The sequence below is a fragment of the Pieris brassicae genome, chromosome 10 (genome assembly GCF_905147105.1).
Source record: "Pieris brassicae chromosome 10, ilPieBrab1.1, whole genome shotgun sequence".
NCBI lineage: Eukaryota > Metazoa > Arthropoda > Insecta > Lepidoptera > Pieridae > Pieris > Pieris brassicae.
Window position 1 is genome coordinate 6464376 of NC_059674.1, and position 18670 is coordinate 6483045.

Sequence of the window (18670 nt, forward strand, 5' to 3'; positions counted from 1 at the left end):
AATAACCTATTTGTAAAATTTTCTCTAATTTGCATGCATTTGTTACCTTCAGCTAACGTAACACATTCAACTTTTTGTTTTCATAAATAAGACGTCATTGTCATTTAAATAATGACAAAAATTGACAATTATTGTGTCAAGATGTCAAAGGACAATCGCTGATTTGTCCTTGAAGATGTTATGTGATAGGAAAAGAAAAAAAAAATGTACTAAGACCGATATTCTAAACAACAATAAAGGGACATCTGGATATTGTAAATTATATTATATAATTTGCTTTCTATATTCGCATAATTTAACTAAGCAGTGTTAAGATATAGGTACTAATACCAGTACCCGGTGATTAAGTTTGAAAATCTCAACTCTAGCACAGTAGTAGGTGTGACCCGACTGTGCACGAATGATTTTTATGTCTATATGCGCATATAAAACTCATTCAGTTAAGGATACAGCGTGATACCTAAAAGACACTATGCCAAAAAAATATGATGCTCTAAGAGGTATCAACCACTTGCCTAGTTTTAAAAAATTATTAAAGTTTCATTGCAGAAATCTGGGGGCTTATTTTTATTATTCAATTAGCAAAATACTATTTTAGGAACTCAAATTATTACCTTATTGCAAAGAACTTTAAATATGCTACACAGAATTGTAGCATTACCCACAAAACATTATTTCCTATCGTAATTAGTAAATTTTTTTATGTAATAGGTGGCAAGCGGGAAGGCGGCTCACCTGATGTTAAGTTATACCGCCGCCCATGCTCACTCAAATAGCCAGAAGGCTCGCAAGTGTGTTGCCTTTCAAGAATAGGTACGCTCTTTTCTTGAAGGACCCTAAGTCGAATTGGTTTGGAAATACTTCAGTGGGCAGCTGGTTCCACAAAGTGGTGGTGCGAGGCAAAAACTGTCTTAGAAGAAACTCAGTTGTGGAACGACGGACGTTGATGTGATCCGGATGGTACTTTGTATATTGCCTTGACGTACGATAATGAAACTCGGCTGCAGGTATTAGACCAACTCTTCTGAACACTCCCTATATATGGTATGGTAAATGCGGTAGAAGATGCAGAGAGACCCAACATCTCTACGCAACGCCAAGCCGCACGGAAAGCAATTATTGGTTGTCGACGATTTTATGCTCATTTCGAGAAAAGAACTGTTTTCCTTTCTAACTATGACAAACGGTTGCTGAAGTCTTTTAATGTTAAAAAAACATAACATTCGAGAGCTTAAAGGGTTTTTTCTCATAAATAAATTTACTAGGTGTTGCACGTTACATTTTGTCCATTCATCTACAGAATACAGATGAAACATACGACTTAATATAGGCCTTACCTGATAAACGGTGTCCAATCTATGTATATTTTTCTCTTTCTAAGTTTAGAAAGATGCCAAATATCTTTCTACAATTGAAACGCCAAAAAATAATTTGTGTAAATTTTATTAAAACCAATCATCTAATGTATGCAAGTCGAATATGCGTATGATGACAATTCTGTTTTAAACACACATTCCTGGATTGTTTTGAAGATTTTCATGCCGCGAGAGCTACTGTAGTTATTTTGGTAGTTCCTGCCGTAAGAACCGTTAAGACCTCGCATCAGCTTTGGTCATGTATAATTTTTAATGAGTGAGATTTCTCGTATTCACAAGTTTTCTTTTTTAAACGTACCTGTAAAATGACACCTGGATCCGTCCTTGGCCAGACTATAAACGAATGTAGTACGAGAAAAGTATACTATAAAGCGGAGAAGCTAGTTGGAAAGGGGTTTTTCCTTAATTAAGTACGTATGTTTCAGACATAGTAAGGCCTTGTTCACATGTAACGCGCCTTAACGTAGGTCAACGTGCCATCATGTTTGGATTTAAAATGACAAGCGCTAATTAATGCGCGTTTCGATAGAGCATAGAAAATGGCTCTAAGCAGCTATTACCTTTAGATTATGTTACATATTTAGATTTGTATACCAAAACAAGTCGCTAAAAAAATGTGCAATCGTGATGGAAACGTGTGCTCAACGGAAGATACATACATAGCTATCGAAGCACGCGTTACCCAGAGTCTTTTCTCCGAGTCTCGTAAACACTCAGACGCGCACCCATGTGATCGGTTGTACGTAATAAATGCCATGTTGTCTAGTAGAGCGATTTGAAAACGTGCGTCAAAATTTTTGAACATTGCCTATATGTAGCGTTAATATTATAAAGTCACAGTAAAGTAAAAGTTCTTGATAAAGATCAAGGGAGGCGTTATAGCTTGAACTAACAGGGGTGAAAATAAACACAGCTAAAATAAAACTCGACAATCAATGGATAAATTTATTATCTTTACTTCTTAGCCGGCACTTTCTTTTCCTTCTTTTCGGTCTTTTCTGCCTTCTTTTTAGGAGGTGGTGGCGGGGTCTTCTTAGCTACGGGCTTCTTGGGTAGCTTGGAACGTGCCAATTTGATAGATTTAAGGCGCTTCTCACGGAGCTTTTCTCCCTTCACAGCCACGTCGTCTTCAGGCAGTTGAACCTGAAAAATGAAGATGATAATTTTTTTCCTAGTGGTAGTTTTTTTATATTCTTGTACAAATCATCAGAAAGTGTCAACGTGATGAGTAATCATGGTTAATCATAACCCAATGCTCTGATAAGAGAATATCATCATGAATTAAAATGTATAATTATCTTATCTATCTCATACTTTTCCTCAACAGAAAAAAACAGGCATTTTAGGGGTTGATCAAATTTCTTAATCTAGATTACATATACTTACACCACGCTTTTGAGCGAGTGTAATAGCTCTGATATTCCTTCTCCTCTGCTGGTCCAAGATAGCTTTCCTCTTGAGTACAGCAGCGTAAGGGTTAAGTCTCAACATCGCGCGTGTGTTGGTCAGAGGGTTCAGCTTACGCTGGGCATGTTCCACGCGTTTGCTGAAAGATTACTTGATTTAAAATTGAGCCATTTGAAAGAAGACTAAGTTAAATTCGTCGTCGAGAATGTCAGAAATTGTCAACGTGATAGGTAATCATGGTTTTTCATAACCCAATGCTCTGATAAGAGGATATCATCATGTGCAAAGCAAACAAACCAGGAACAGTTTATTTATTTATTCATTTGGGAAACAAACAGATACATCTCTAAAAGGAGAAGTCAGAAAAGAAATATAAACATAAGAATTAAAGCATTGGATATATCCACAAAAAGTTTCACTGATAAAAAAGTGATAATTCTAGTATTTAATTATAAATTTACCATCTAAATCAGTTTGAAATATGTATAAAAGTTTATCGAGGACTTACTTGGCTGGTCTGAGGACTTTTCTGATCTCGTCTGATTTAAGCAGTCTGGTCAAGTCAGTGTTGGCCATCTTAGGCTGAGGCAGGTTGAAGTTCTTCTTCAACTTGGATGGGGTCTTCCATGAACCAAAGAGGGCATCTGTTAAAAGATATGATTTTATAATAATCCAGATACAATACATACATGCAAATGAAGGATAACATGTATCATAATATATAGCTGCGTTCTGTACTCTGTACTAGTGTATGTTGAACAGAGTTACAGAGAGAACATAAATAAAAATGTAGGCCTCATGTCGACACACCAATAGACAGATTGTCTCTTTGATGTTTCCTTCGGGCCTATCTTAATATACCCCTTTAATTGTAACCTGAACCAAATTTAAAGATACAGGTAAGGCTTATTGGGGACACGTTTCGGTTTTGTAACTAACGAAAGTATGTACTTTACCTAGCCTCTCAAAAGCAGAACGGGTCCAAATGATGAATCTGCCAACATGGCCACCAGGGGCAAGTTTAAGCAGGTTCAGCTTGTTTACGTTAAGCATCTCAACACCAGGGATGTTTCTGAAGGCTTTGCTAAGACCCTAAACAACGTCAATAATATAAAACGCTATTCCCACAAATAAATCATTGAAGGTATATATAAAACAACAAAAAAAATATTTTCTTAGTTAATGTTAGTTAAGTTAGGTTTAAGTCAATTTCATTGGATACACAAGTTGGATCATTAAGAGTTATTATTGCTTTAAATTAACAATACTAAATTTGGTAAAATACATTGAAATATTATTACAAATCAGCTAATTTTACCTGATCTTTGAAATATACAATCAATGGCCCCTTGCGTTGTACGCGACGACGGTTGCGCATTTTACCTTTTCCTGCGCGGAGACGTTGCGATTTGTACACCTAAGAGCAATTGTTTTAGGTTAAGCTACATTTAAAGGATTTAATAGCTATTATATTTTATAATCATGTTTTTGTTTTCCAGACTCTATATCATGTTATGATGTATTAACACGATTGTTGTGCCAGAACTTTAATATTGTCCCTTATGGAATAACACACAGATTATACACTGAGTGACATAGAATAGGGACTTGGGTTAGTGACCCAATTCTTTTGGTAATTATAATCCAAAATTATTCCTTTTATACATAAAATATGATGCAGGAAGTATAGGGACGTTCAAGTATTATGTATGCAGATTTAGTACAATTTGTTCCCCTCCCTCCTCTTGTCAGCAAAAGTAAGCATTTTTAAAATAATAGCACATAAACAAATTATCTTTTTGTAAGAATCCTCGAAAATGCATTTACTTTTTGAAGCATAGACAATGTGTGGGTAATATGTGTAAAAAAGTAGATATGACTGTTGACATAATCACCAAATAAGAAAATCAATGAACCCCTGCCACACTATAGTGTTACGTAATATTTGAACGGCCACTATGTACCATAACAATATGTAAAATTAATGTCAGATTCAAAGGAGTGTATGTATTTAGTAAGATTCTATTGCTTGAAGATATGTGCTTTAAGAAAATGTTTGAATGAACTAAAACTTCGACAACTTAGTTGTTCTGGTCTATTAAAATAAATAATTTGCACCTTAAGCACGTCAGACCAGGCCTTGACGCGTCTTAGGAAGATCACGGCTTCCTTGGTCTTCTTGATTTCTTGCACCTTGTCAGATACTACCAAGGGCAATTCTGGGATCTTCTCGATCACGTGACCTAAGAAATTAAAATTATAACTTTAGCAACGAGCCTCAGATGGCATAGCCTAAATAATTGATTTAGTCTTAATGCCGCGTACTTCATCTATTTTATATGTGTAAACTGACAAATATAAGTAAATAACATGTATAACTATCACTACTTTATTAAATGTCCCCCTGTGTGTCTACTTTGGAAACATTTTATTTTACTATACACAGGCTCATTATCAAAACAACATAGCAAACATGACTTTATGTCACCACATACCATTATCACAAATAACCAAAAGTGTTTCCAAGTAAAAGAATAAGTATGAAATAAAAAATGTATCTTTAAAAAATCTTACCTCTAGCCTGAACCAGCGCGGGAACTCCTGCAGCGGCAACAGCGGCGGCGGCAGCAGCCCTACGCTGACGTAGGTTTACGCGGCGGTGCCACCTACGCCATGGCTTGGTCGGCGCAAACATACGACCTCCACGACACATGTTACCGAATGCTCCCTGGCCAGACCTGAGGAAATAAAGATAATTGGAATAGTAATATATATTAAATAAAAACATTAGCTTCTACTGTTGATAACAGTAATGTGCTTCCCAAAATGCGTTAAACCAACTTCTTTCTTTGTCCTAAGAGGCCTATTAATCCAAATTATATATTTTATTCTAGTCAAGATGGAAAAAATTCATATTGAATTTCATGTTACCTGTGAGTACCACCACCACGGACACGGGGAATACGGGCTACAGCACGACCTGTACCCCATGACTCAGCACTTGTCTGGTGACCTGTAAAGAATAGGAATCAACATTAAGTAATTACTTTATACATAATTGCAATAATTCTTTGATTTGAGCTTAATTAGGGTTATACAGTGAATTATAAACATAACTTAAAAAGGGCCTATCTTTCAGGCTACTTTTGATAAAAAGAAAATAATTTGTTGTATACACAATGCACCCATCGCTACTACAGAGAAGCTATGGAACGCCTAGCAAATACATCAATATAGCACTATTCCGCAGTAACACTCAATGATATTTATAATCATTTGAATGTGGACATTTAGTGCACTTTATTTTGCAACATTTACTTTCATGTTGTAGTTACTGGCATAAAATTAGGTGATAACATTGCTTCCTGTTTATATCATGAGATACAAAATAATTATTCTTACCAGCTTCCTTGCTAACGGAATAGGGTTGTCTAGCATTCTTGGACATTGAGACATGGACATCATTAACAAGGTCTGGGCGGATGGGTGCCTTGAAAACGAATGGAAGTGGAAGAGAGGCATCTTTGACCACCTCACTTTTCTCTGAATAAACCGACACAAGTGGTCGGGCAACTGATAGACTCTGAAAAAGAAAAGTATTTGGTTATAAAAACTATTTAGTCTTATTGTAAAATTTGAACTAATAAAGATGTATGGATTTATTTTAGTAGCTATTTAAGATTATTATGATAGTGAGAATAAAGATACATAGAAAAAATAAATGGACGAAGTGTTTAATGTTTTCCATATGTCGACACATCATGAATAAAGACATCATGCTGTTTCCTAGAGGAAATTTTAATTTTCCCCCATACATGTACCTAGGAGACAACAATGCACAACTAGGAAGAGTTTTAGGGGGTTGTTCTAATAAGCCTCATTTTAATCGAATTGGAACAATAACCACCATTAAGCGGACAAAAAACCTTAAGTTGAAAAAAGTTCTCAACATAGCATCAGAAAAAAAATACATAGAACTAAGTATAACCTCAAAAATAAGATCCAAACAGTATAGATAAAATATGAAAATATGTCATTTAAGCTATGTAAATCACTGCAATCCGTAGCAACGCCAAGTTTTCGTCCATGTTTTAACCAACACAATTCTTCAGTGACACCATAACCACAACAACAAAATATTCATTATAACAGAACCATGAACTCAACAATTTTAGAAAATATGCAATAAATAGCTCTAGGAAAACCCAATCATACCATAAAATTTTCTTATTAACGCTCAAATTGAAGTTTTTAAATCTATTTTGCACACCAACACGTGGATTCCACACCGCGAATCAAAAACAATTTGAAATAGTCGATTCATAACAGTTCTTACCACTAAACAAATATTAACAGTTATTGCATGGTTATTTTAGCTTTACTTACCATTTCGCTTGTTTAGCGAAGCTATTACTCCAAAAACACACTATCGGCGGCGGTATAGACCATCCGCCATGCCACGGAGAAATAAAAGGACCGGAAGACACGCATTGTCAAATTCACCATAACGTCGCTTTGACAAGTTTTAACGACCGTTACCATATAAAATAATAAAAAACCATTAACTAAATAGCAGAGTATAAATTTAACTCTCAAAGAATAAAAAAATATATCTAAATATTTTACTACAAATTAATTTTTTCGGGTCACTGCCATAAAAATTATGACAAATTAAATGTTTGCATGTCAAAATACTATTAAATATCTTTATAATATCTATTTGTCAGAGCTTTTTGTGCCTCTTAAAAATGTAATGTGTACTGCATAATAAGTGTATCAATTTATTTTAAGAATGGAAAATAGAAATCTACAGATAAATTTAGAAGACAACAACCCTACCACATCGCAAGAAATTCAAACTACGCAAGATAATGACGACTCGTCGATAGTTTCGAATGAATTGGTTACTAATACAATTGACTTCACATCCACTGAGACTGAGCAAACGATGTCTCATACGTTACCAAATCATAATGTGGAAATATTACCAATTAGTAAGCAGCCGACGACTTCAATACCATTATTAATTTTTAGTAGACCAACGTCGGTGGTAATGCAAAACCCAGTGGCACCATCATTTAATAGCAGTATAAAGAATAAAACAATTATAAAATCTGAAACCATTCCTAATCAGCCACAAACTTTATTTTTACTAACTTTGGCAAAGTTAAATGAAAGTTCTATTAGCTTAGCTTTCGCTAATAATAAAAAAATTAGCGAATTACTTAGTAATACCCTCAAAAAGGAATATACATGTAATTTACCAGAGCTTTCACCACCTGACTCCATAACAAGCGCACCTCCTTCTTATTCTTTTGTTCTACGCCAAATGAATGCTAGACGAAGACCCAGACTTATGGGAACGTTTATTCCATCACCTTCTTTTGTTACACATCCTCCTCCTCCGAATTATGCTGCTGCTTTTGACATTTATTTGGGTAGTACTTTACCGACTCCGACCACTCGAGTTTATCATTTTGGATTTACTTCGATGCCTGTAATTTGTACAGAATGTGGATATACAGGAATGACTATGGTTAGGACAAAAGTAACATTATGTACACATTTGTGTGCATTTGTCTTGTGTATATTTTGTTGCTGGATTTGCGCACCTCTTCCGTATGTTTTACGTTCTTGTAAAGATGTATATCACTATTGCAGAAATTGTCGTAACTATTTAGGTATGTACTGCCCGACAAACCCAGATAATCATTCATATTCGTAATATACATTGCAAAACTTTAGCATTTTTATTCTATTATATTATCCAGATTATATGTTAATTTCTATAGACTATGGTTTGTTAACCTATTTTTTATATAATATATAATATTTTATAATTTAATGTAATTAATTTTTAGATAAATTGAAAAACTACTCGTTTCCAATTATTTCTTTCATAAAAAGGTATAGAAGCTATGAAAGTCATAAAAACCTATATGTATTCGCATCTAATCAAACTTTAAGACTGATCTTATACAACACGGTCTATAATTTTTCATATAGAACCCAGCCTTCTGGTCCTCCGTTAATAATTAGAAATTTTAGGAATGCATCGAGAAAATGAAACTTGATTTTGAATGAATTTGTTATTATGAATCCATCTCGTTATATCCTTTGTAACATAAAGTTAAATTTGTAAAGAAATAATTTCACTGTTCGGGTCTAGTGATAGAGTGTTACCTATGCGAGGACTAAATTTTAATCTGTCGTTACAATAGAATAAGAAAAGATTGTTAAATGTTGCCATTTATTTATTTTTTCTTATCATAAATCGTATTCAACATTGGGGTTTATAACAGATAATAATAACATGCATCGAAAAATGTTTGCCTACAAAAATTTTCGTTAACATTGCAGACATATTTGATGTTGAATAGAGGATATTGAATAACTTAATTAGGTTATGTTGAAACTAAAGGTCAAATAGAAATGCAATGTGATTTTTTTTTGCAGATGCGTTCAAGCTTTATATGAAATTAAATATGAATATAAAATTTCAAATTTAAGTAACCTCGTTGTATAGCAATATTTTACATAGTTTTGAGATAATTTATTATTAATGTATATATATTATTTTAAAAAATTCCCTAAACATTGCTTATATGTAATTTTAGCTTCAAACTATTTGAACGCAACTAAAGTCAACCACTTTAAGCGCCCTCTGCTGTCAAAACGTCGTTTTGTATAATTAGAAGTCGGCCTTCTGCAAGTTCCGTGTGTGTTGCGGAAAATACCCTTTTTGGGCGTCCGACCACATGTGTGAATTGTGAACAAAATATGGTTTTTGAGTGATTTTCGGTTCTGAAAGGCCTGTACGGTGGTGTAATATACTTCCATTTGTTACGAAAACGAGTCCTCGTGTTCAAGTGCTTGAAATAGTTGGAACAATTCGACGGAAGTGAATTTTTTCGATGTAAATACGATCGGTCCAGGGTCAACCTGGTGAGCATTACGATTTGTGCGCATATATCTCAGTGACCGAGTTTTTGTTGGATAGATTAGTGATACAGATTTAACCTTCGATATATCGGGAAAGTTTTTCGATTGCTAGTTTCGTTGCAAGCATGTGTTGAGGTTCCATGGCGTCGCGCTCGTGATCGTCGGTTGGCGCGGAGCGCGCGCCTGCACTTACATAACTCAGCAGTGGTATGGCCACACAGGTCTCCGTCGAGGGAAGCGGACCCTCGTATGCGTCAGTTTTAAATTTCGGTGGTGCGGAGAGTAACAAAGAAAACATTGAGTCCACGGAGGTCGTGGAAACTCCTCCTCGACATGAAGACGAGGGGGAGGAAGGTTTTGTGCCTGTAGTTTCGCACACGAGAAGACCAGGAAAGAGCCGCAGAGAACGGGAGCGTAGGGCGGCTCCTCGGGCTCATAACAAGGCATCGCAGTCACATTCAGAGCCCCAGCCAACTCCTGAGCAGCAGCAACAATCAACAGATCCTCAGCCTAAGAAATTTGTCGAGGCTCCAATACCCAAAGTAAACCCTTGGCAGGTTAGTGATTTCCTTGTGCTAAATCGTTTTTCATTGAACTTTTTTATTATATATTAATAATGTACATATATTATTCATATATACTCATTATTGATCCATATGCATACATTGGTACATACAAATTACTAAATATTGTGTAAGTTTGTATGTGCATAACATACAATTTATATTATATTAGTAGCTATGATGTAATGTTAGTCTGAGTAAAATAATATTTTAAGACTGACATGTTTACATAGCTCACATAGTATTAAGAAATTCTCAAAATTTAACAGTTTCTGTTATCACCATGTTTTTCTGACATAACCTTAAAATTTATTTCCTGATAGTATTGCCTAATGTTGAATATTTTAGCGTTATGTAATTTTTGCATCAGGTTTATAAATTTAAATAAGAAAAATATACCATACTTTGCCCTGGGCTAGATACATTAATGTGATATTAAAAAAAAATTAAATTGGAAAGTACTTTGTCATTATGCCAAATGACAACATGTTCCACTAATAAGATACATGTTGTTTACTACAAGACAACTGCTTATTTGTCAAATTATGATGATTTGTCCACCACTCATCTAATTATTCTCATAAAAGTATTATTAAAAATTATACATTGCTCTGTAATAAGTTTTCAGGGTTATTTTTTAAGAATCGTAAGTATGTAATGTAGTATGTTAGCTGAGATTATTTATAATAAAAACATAAGAAGTTGCTGGGGCATATACAGTCAGGTCAGATTAAGGGTTGAGACTGCCTCTTGAAGTTGAAAATGTGTTAGTTTTGAGAAATGGGTGTCATACTTAGTACTAACCACCAAGTCTTGAATCTAGCTCTGACACTTATAATACTATTCTTATCTTAGTTAGTCTGGACCTTATTGACTATAAATATACAGCGTCTGCTTATTCACCATGTTTACCTTAAGTATTTCATTATACAATCAGAAAATTACTGTCATTACTATTAAATTACTTATTCTTGATCAATGTCCCCCCAATGGGAAAGGGAAGTCCCCTATAATGAATCAATAGTTTTAATGTGCATGGAAAATTGATTTCAAATTAAAATTTTAGGCACTTATTCTTATTATTTATTAATATTTTTTCATAATCCTTATTTTTTTTATATCAAGGTAACTTTCAGAAACCATAGATGAGTGTTGTTAATTTATTTAAATGTGTTTCAGTCTGTCCTAACATTAATTTGCATGAAAATAAAAGTATCATAATGATGCCATAATTGAGGTATAATTGATAACAATATATACTCAAGTTTAATACAGTTAATAGAATTTATATCCTCCTTGGAAGTTTTTTATCCTAAATTGCATTTACTGCTTTTAAAGATAGTATGAATGTTAAGGATAGTGTGTCTTATCTTTTTGTTAGTTAACTATACATTTATACCAACAATATGTAGAGGGGTGTTATTTGTTCGAAACTTTTCTTTTTTGAACCTACCTACTTTTTTTCATATCTTATAAATTTTCTTAGTATTCTTGTGTTCAAATTATATATTGAAATAATAATTAGTAGCAATACAGTTTGTGTTAAATTTTAATTAAAATGTTCCATTTTTGTTCTTCTAATGAATTGATTATTAAAAAAGCAATTTCACTTTTAAATTTTATTAATTGATCAAATTCATTATGTGGAATAATTATTGGTCTAATTTGTTACATTTTAGAAGTCATTTGTTTGATGGAAATTTTTATCGTCCTGTATATCAATCCTATGTTTTTATAATTTTAAAAGATTCAATGGCTGAACCAATTGGATGAAATTTTATATGGGTCATCATATAGATACATAGTAGATTACTTTGCAGAAGTTGAGAAAGGCTAATTAAGATAAATTACAATAACAAATAGTCCTTATTATTTAGCTGTTGCTATAACAAATATAATTTGAGTTACTATAGAAGAAAGTTTTAATATTGATAAGAGCTTTTAAACTTAATGAAATTCTGTATAGGATACATTTATTTAAAACGGCTGTTAACTTCAACTGCATTCAGTTGGATAAAAAGCATATGATGTCTGTTACCAAGGTTACAAATACTAATAGGTAATATGTTTATTATTTAAATTAACTTTTTAAATTTAATTAATTTAATAATGATAGATGTATTTATTAATATTTATTATTTTAGAAAGTGTCTTTTATAAGTGATATTTTTCAAATGTTAGATAATACAATGATAACATATCACCTACAATAAATACAATCTTCATTATTTACAGTTACTAGAGTAATGCTAATATAAATTCATAGCTTGTGGTGAAATATATTATTCAGGATGAATTCAATTCCCAGAAAATAATCATTGTTTTAATTTGGTTTTCGCAAAAGGCATAACACTGACTTGATCTTTAAAAAATATCAATTAAGCAAAAGCATGTCTGGCTATGTCCGATGAGACTCCCATTCTTAGGTGTTTAGAGTACAAATAGTTAAATAGAAAAGATATCATTGTTTATATTTTACAATTACATAAGGTGACCAAACTTGTGATTACTTAATAAGCTTGAAACCTGTTATAAATATAATTTTCCTGTTACTATGAATCACATTAGATAACCAATGTATTACGATAGATTCTTAAGACTGTAACAGATTATTATAGTTTAAGAGATATGTCAAAGAGTTTTTAATTTGAGGTAATCAGTACAGCCATGTGCCCAGAACATTACACTGACTCACAAAGGTCTTGTGCATTGATAACTCAGTAATTTTATTGGCAAGTAAGACATAGTAATAATTTTTCTTTTGTACAACGTCTTATCAAAATTCAAGTCTGGACAATGCTTTTCTTTTTAATTAAACACATAAACTTTGCTTATATTTTCAATGACTATGATATTTTTTTAATAAATAGTGAATTTTTATTACAAAGCATGTTATCACAAAATATAGGTTAATGTCTGTAAGATCATTTATTAAAAAGGACAAAGCCCATTTACATGTTAGTTCAACAGCTGGATTTTCCATACAATTTGTATATGTTATATATTTTTTAATATGTAAATAAATTAAAATTCCTGCTTAGTTCTAAATGTGTCTATGAAGTGCTCCTAAAGTTTCTTTATAGACAAAACATAAGTAACTGTTAAATATTTGATTTTAGTAATTAATATAGTAGTGTAACTTGTTTTTTCTGTATTTTTTAATAGACAGATCTGTGCTTATTTTTTAATAACAATTGTTATTGTACATTACCCTTTCTTATAGAGTAGGCTGAATAATGGAATAGATTTTGATTTTCATGTATGGATTGTCTGAATATGAGAAACAAACGAAATATAAAATCACTCTCACTCGCACACTTGGCCAGCTTTTGTTATTTGCCACATGTATATTTCGTAAATACGCTCTATTTTGTATTATATTACGTATTGTGTAACGAAAGATTTGCTTTCGTCGTTTTCGTTTTTTTATACATATAGGCACTTATAGATAAAATATTACATTTAAAAAACACAGAAGATAAATAAATTTGCACGATATATGTAGAGATGTTACATAATATTAAAAAAAAAAAAGAATATTTTAATTAATTATGTTGGAATAATGGCCGCTAAATTATATACTTGCCATGGAGACTATAATTTCAATTCATTTCTATTATTGTTATCATTTGGGACATATCGAGATTATTTATTTAAATAAAAAGACGTAACTTTATCTAAAAACAATTCTACGATAGGATCTACCTGACATACCTTTAATGACAAAATACTTGTAGTTTTTATCTACTTAAAAGAAAATGGAAGGTTGTCAATTCAATATTTAATTTCATTATGAAATTTAGACCTACTGTATGTATTGACTGTATTACTGATTTCACAAGAAGACCAGTGGCAACGCTTGTCGTAAAGACAAGTTGTTCTTATGTATAACACTAGAGGAACGTTTAAATAGAGTTTTAATGTGGTTGATACGTTATCACTTCGTGGTTTAGACATAAAGATGTAATAAACTCATTAAACGGTTAAAAATCTAATTATTTATAGTGAATCGTGCATTAATACATTTTAATATGAAGCTAAGCTAAACAGCATAGAGCAATTAGTTAATAGTAAAGTTCGCTTCAAAATTGGATTTGTTGGTCAATTGGGCTAAAAGCGGCATTTTTTTTTGTAAGTGACTCGTAATTGACTTCAGAGTTGTTCGGATTAATACTGAGTTTCATTATCGTCGAGGCAGAATACGAAATTCTACTGAGCGTTGCTTAAGGCAGTTTTTGCCGCGCACTACCACTATGTGGAGCCAGTTACCCACTGGTTAATCAAGTCGTAAAAGGCCGGCAACACGCTTGCGAGCTTTTCCGCAATGTGAGTGTCCATGGGCGATGCTATCGCTTAAAAGGAGCGCCTCTTGCCCGTTTGCCTCATATTACTAAAACATATTACTGATAATAGAATCTATATGTATAAAATTATAGATGTAATTTATCAATTGCTGTGGTTGGTATAGAGGATCATACGTCAATTGTTATAAGGCCAGTTTGGTACAGCACTGTGGGTGTGAATATTTGTATGCGTATGAAAGCAAAACCAATAATAATGCATTATTTCGCAATTTATATACATATTATATTTATCGGAATCCTATCAGCTCCTTATCATAATTGTAAGATAAAAAGCCATGTGCTTCATTCGGTGTTGCCATTGAACAAATGTTGCACGAATGTTTCAAATATGATGCGGATCCTTTACCTGGGTCTCGGCTTGAGAACGATAGTCATTGTAAAAAAATTGTATAGCATATCTTTTAGAACAATTCATTATTTCTGTTCGGGATATCTAGTTATTGTCTCGCCTTTTGTAACAATCTAAAAAGGGATACCTTTTTTGTACTTAACTTGTTAAGCAAAATTTTAGTGACGGTTGTTTTTGAATCTCTTGTCTTTGAGCCATGAAGGATTAGTTGGGTATATATAATAATATGTCTTCTGGCTTCAATTACAATGCCATTTACATTAAAATAAAGATCGAATTGTTTTATTTTTATTTAATTGCTACCGAATTCTTTAAAGCATTTATAGTGTAATCAGTTTATTTTAAGCCTTATCGTTCTGGATAATTGTAAGCTTCATATATCCGAAATTATCGATACGCGCCGATAAAGTAATTTGATTGCGATATCGCCACGTTGTCGTTGTTTTAAATATGCAAGCACAGAACAAGACATTTTGTCGTAGCTATACAGATAAAGATTACAAGGCCGAAGCTGATGCAGAGTTGACCCAGTGGTCGTGCGTTCGAACCACGGCTGTGCACCAGTGGTGTTTCTTTCTATTAACATTTAAGATTGCTGAAGCAAAGTGTGAGAACCGGCAGGTTGACCCAAATGTCGTGGGTCAGGCACATAAGGCTATTATATATATATTAAGAAAAATAAGTTATTACGAAATCTAAAGGCCACCTAGAGGTTATAGGCCACTGCTTTGTTTGAAGGCTGATGCGGGACTGTTTCAGTTTTATTAGCGGCTGTTTAAACATATTTTTTTATTAAAAACATACTGTTTGAACAGTTATATTGATTTTTTATTGGACACCGTACACTTACCATGGATTGTAGGTAAATTTTATTAGGTTTTCACCCAGGGGTATTGAATTAATTGATTTATAGTGGTCTAAAAACGCCTTTACACCTCTGTTACTCGGCGTTCCGAGGTCGATATCCGTCGTAAAAACAATTTGTTAAAAGTCAAAGTCAAAATCATTTATTCAATAAAGTACACGTATGAACGTAAATAAATACATACATATTAAATGCTAAATGCTTCAAGTTTTACATTTACTGCCAGTTCTCAAATCAAGGACGTAGAGCAAACGAGAAGAACTGGCAATTAAGTCTCCGCCACTCTTTTTAATTGCCAAGTTTTTGTTTTATATAGTGTTTATAAGGATCTGCCATTACACCATTTTGCACATGACATCTTAAGTAATTAATATTGAAAAAAAGAATAAAAAACAAAGATTTGTCCTCTATCAGCAGTAGGCAGGGTGAAATAGGAGCACGGCAAAAGGATACGGTGGTTATATAAGTATATAATATCGTAGAGCACAGATAGCGATATTCAATATAGGGTGATACGACCTAAGAAAAAGATATTCCTTCCGCAATGGCTGGCAACACACACAAATATCTCCTTTTTACATTAAGTAATCAAGGAAATATGTCTGCCTCTAATGCTTTTAAATTAATTTGCATTTCATCCAAACATATGAGAGACGGTGAGCGCAAAGTCGTTTTTTTAATCAAAACTGTGTTACTGTGCTATTAGGTAAAGTTAGCGAGAACAATATAAAAGATATTTCATGTTATCTTCAAGGCCATTTGACGACAATGTACGTCATATTCGGTTATCGTAGGAAATTCGTCAGACTTAATTTAAAATATTATTTAAAAATAATTGCCACGTTCTGTCGTTATAATTATTATTTTTCATATAACATGATTGATGTTTGTTTGTCAATGTTCGATGGTGTATCAAACTACATATATACAGTAAAACCCGCTTGAGACGATTTCTCAGGGACCCTACCAAAAACGCGTCTTAAGCGAAAAAGGGTATAATACGGGATATGGAAAATAATACGTACTACATATTATTATGTTCGAATTTTGGTATATATAGGTATTAAATTATACATTTATAATTACGTAGTGTAATTATAATTACATTATTTAAAATAACCACTTATTTTAGTTTGACAGAAAGATTTTAATTCATTAGCAATAAAAAATAATACATAATTCAACTTTTGCAGCGCGTCTTCGCTTTGATCCAAAGAAGCTACATAGTGTCTTAAATCATTAACACCTGATAATGCCTGGGCGTTTGACAAAACCGGAGTTGACTCATCTTCGTTTTCATCATTATCACTTAGGGCCTCGTTTAGTGATTGAATTTCGTACGGTGCTACATTGGTATCAATGGAAGGCGTATTAAACGGGATGACGAATCGTATTAAACGTGATCGTCTTAAACGGGTTCTACTGAATTTTTAAGGAACACGAAAATGTTGTATATCGTTAATCATCATCATAAAATCATCTATTAAAATATAATTAGGGTAATCTTGGTAAGGTAAAGGGTTATCTTTGAGCTTAGTTTAGTTAAATAACACCGTTTCATCACCGTTCGACCCGAACTCCAGATTTCTTCCACATCACTTTGAAGGACACACGGTTTACGTTCCGCTTTGCTAGGTGAACTAGGGTATCGAAGTCCCGTAGGAGGGCTTCCCCGGAAGATACGACCTCCAATTGTTCAAAAAGAGAGCATACTTCTCCCCCAAAAACTCATTATAGGTGGTGCGTAAGGCACGTTTTCACACTAATCCTATAAAAAATAATTCATATTTTAAAACAAGACTTATAAGTTTATGCGCCGATCGATATGAAAACTAACAGTTCTTTAACTTAATATGAATAAGTTATTATTTTATTACTGTGATGAGGACAGAACATTTCATTTTTAGGGTATGGGGGGTTGCCTCAGTGATTATTCTAGGACATAACACCTTTCAAAGTGACGTCAACATGAACGACCTTGCACATAACACTCGCAAATAGCTATTATATGGTGACTACTGTTTTAGCACGCGTAACGTTTGCGTACGAATGCCAGAGCCTAAAATTTAAATATCTTACGGATCTCGTTAATTAGCAATGTTATATGATAGATTAATTGAATATGAATTGTCTTAAGTGTTGTGCTTTATTGGACATACCTGAATGGGAGTGGTTGCTATAAAATAATTAATTAATATCTACTAATACGGCAATATTATAGCGGTGAGGTTTCTACTCTTTTCTCTCCAATGAAATTCTTTCTTTTAAGTGAATATTTAATACATGCTGGTGTGGTAGAGACAAATCTGCTAGTTTCTCCATGAAAATCCCTTAAAAGTCTACGTCTGGGGGTTTACGTATGAATCTTTCTTCATCCATTATAATAATAATAATAATAGTTTATTTGCCAAGATAGTGGTACAGTGGTTAGATCGATCAACTACAAATATACGCATAATCAGACATATATAAATAGGCATGTAAATGTCATCAATTTTTACAATGTCTTATAATAAGAACATAAAATAATGTCAAAGTTAAGTTATTTAGAATAAGTTAAATAAAATTAATATAGAAATTTGAGGACTTATGCATGGTTGTTGCGCTGGAGTCCTTTTCTATAGTCATTCGTTGTTCCACAACTTTTTTAAGGCAGTTTTTGTCGCACACTACTATGTGAGACTCACTCAAGTGTTTTCGAACCAATTCGACGGCTCCTGCAGAAAAGAAATGCATTAAAAGGCCCTCACTTGCGAGCCTTCTGGCTTTGTGTGCCCATGGGTGGTATCACTTAACATAAGGTG

General features: G+C 33.1%; 3 protein-coding genes across 6 annotated transcripts in view; 2 read left to right on the forward strand and 1 right to left on the reverse strand.

Annotated features, from left to right (window-relative positions):
* Positions 1 to 2307: 2307 nt before the first annotated feature.
* Positions 2308 to 7260, reverse strand: LOC123715423 (60S ribosomal protein L4). Its single transcript, XM_045670418.1, has 10 exons — positions 7170 to 7260; positions 6186 to 6366; positions 5715 to 5796; positions 5358 to 5521; positions 4902 to 5026; positions 4102 to 4200; positions 3740 to 3875; positions 3292 to 3427; positions 2763 to 2922; positions 2308 to 2519 (listed from the first exon to the last, which is right to left on the reverse strand). Exons 1-10 carry the CDS (start codon positions 7170 to 7172, stop codon positions 2331 to 2333), a joined length of 1275 nt encoding a protein of 424 aa, XP_045526374.1. The 5' UTR covers positions 7173 to 7260; the 3' UTR covers positions 2308 to 2330.
* Positions 7261 to 7429: 169 nt separating this feature from the next.
* Positions 7430 to 8560, forward strand: LOC123715338. Its single transcript, XM_045670309.1, has one exon. It carries the CDS (start codon positions 7576 to 7578, stop codon positions 8506 to 8508), a length of 933 nt encoding a protein of 310 aa, XP_045526265.1. The 5' UTR covers positions 7430 to 7575; the 3' UTR covers positions 8509 to 8560.
* Positions 8561 to 9488: 928 nt separating this feature from the next.
* The window catches only part of LOC123715516 (la-related protein 1), a 53217-nt gene continuing 44035 nt past the window's right edge, over positions 9489 to 18670 (forward strand). For all 4 annotated transcript variants that reach the window (XM_045670551.1, XM_045670553.1, XM_045670554.1 and 1 more), the window contains exon 1: positions 9489 to 10282. In XM_045670551.1, the coding sequence (XP_045526507.1) occupies positions 9935 to 10282 (348 nt within the window). In that variant the 5' untranslated portion in view covers positions 9489 to 9934. The remainder of the gene's footprint in view (positions 10283 to 18670) is intronic.

What these genes read in the sequence shown, in the direction of transcription:
- LOC123715423 (XM_045670418.1), bottom strand. An exon ending in TTCCGTTAGCAAGGAAGCTG is followed by an intron (nt 5,797 to 6,185) that starts GTAAGAATAATT and finishes TATTCTTTACAG; the next exon opens with GTCACCAGACAAGTGCTGAG. An exon ending in TTCTGCTTTTGAGAGGCTAG is followed by an intron (nt 3,428 to 3,739) that starts GTAAAGTACATA and finishes ATCTTTTAACAG; the next exon opens with ATGCCCTCTTTGGTTCATGG.
- LOC123715338 (XM_045670309.1), top strand. Translation starts at nt 7,576, where the DNA reads ATGGAAAATAGAAATCTACAGATAAATTTAGAAGACAACAACCCTACC.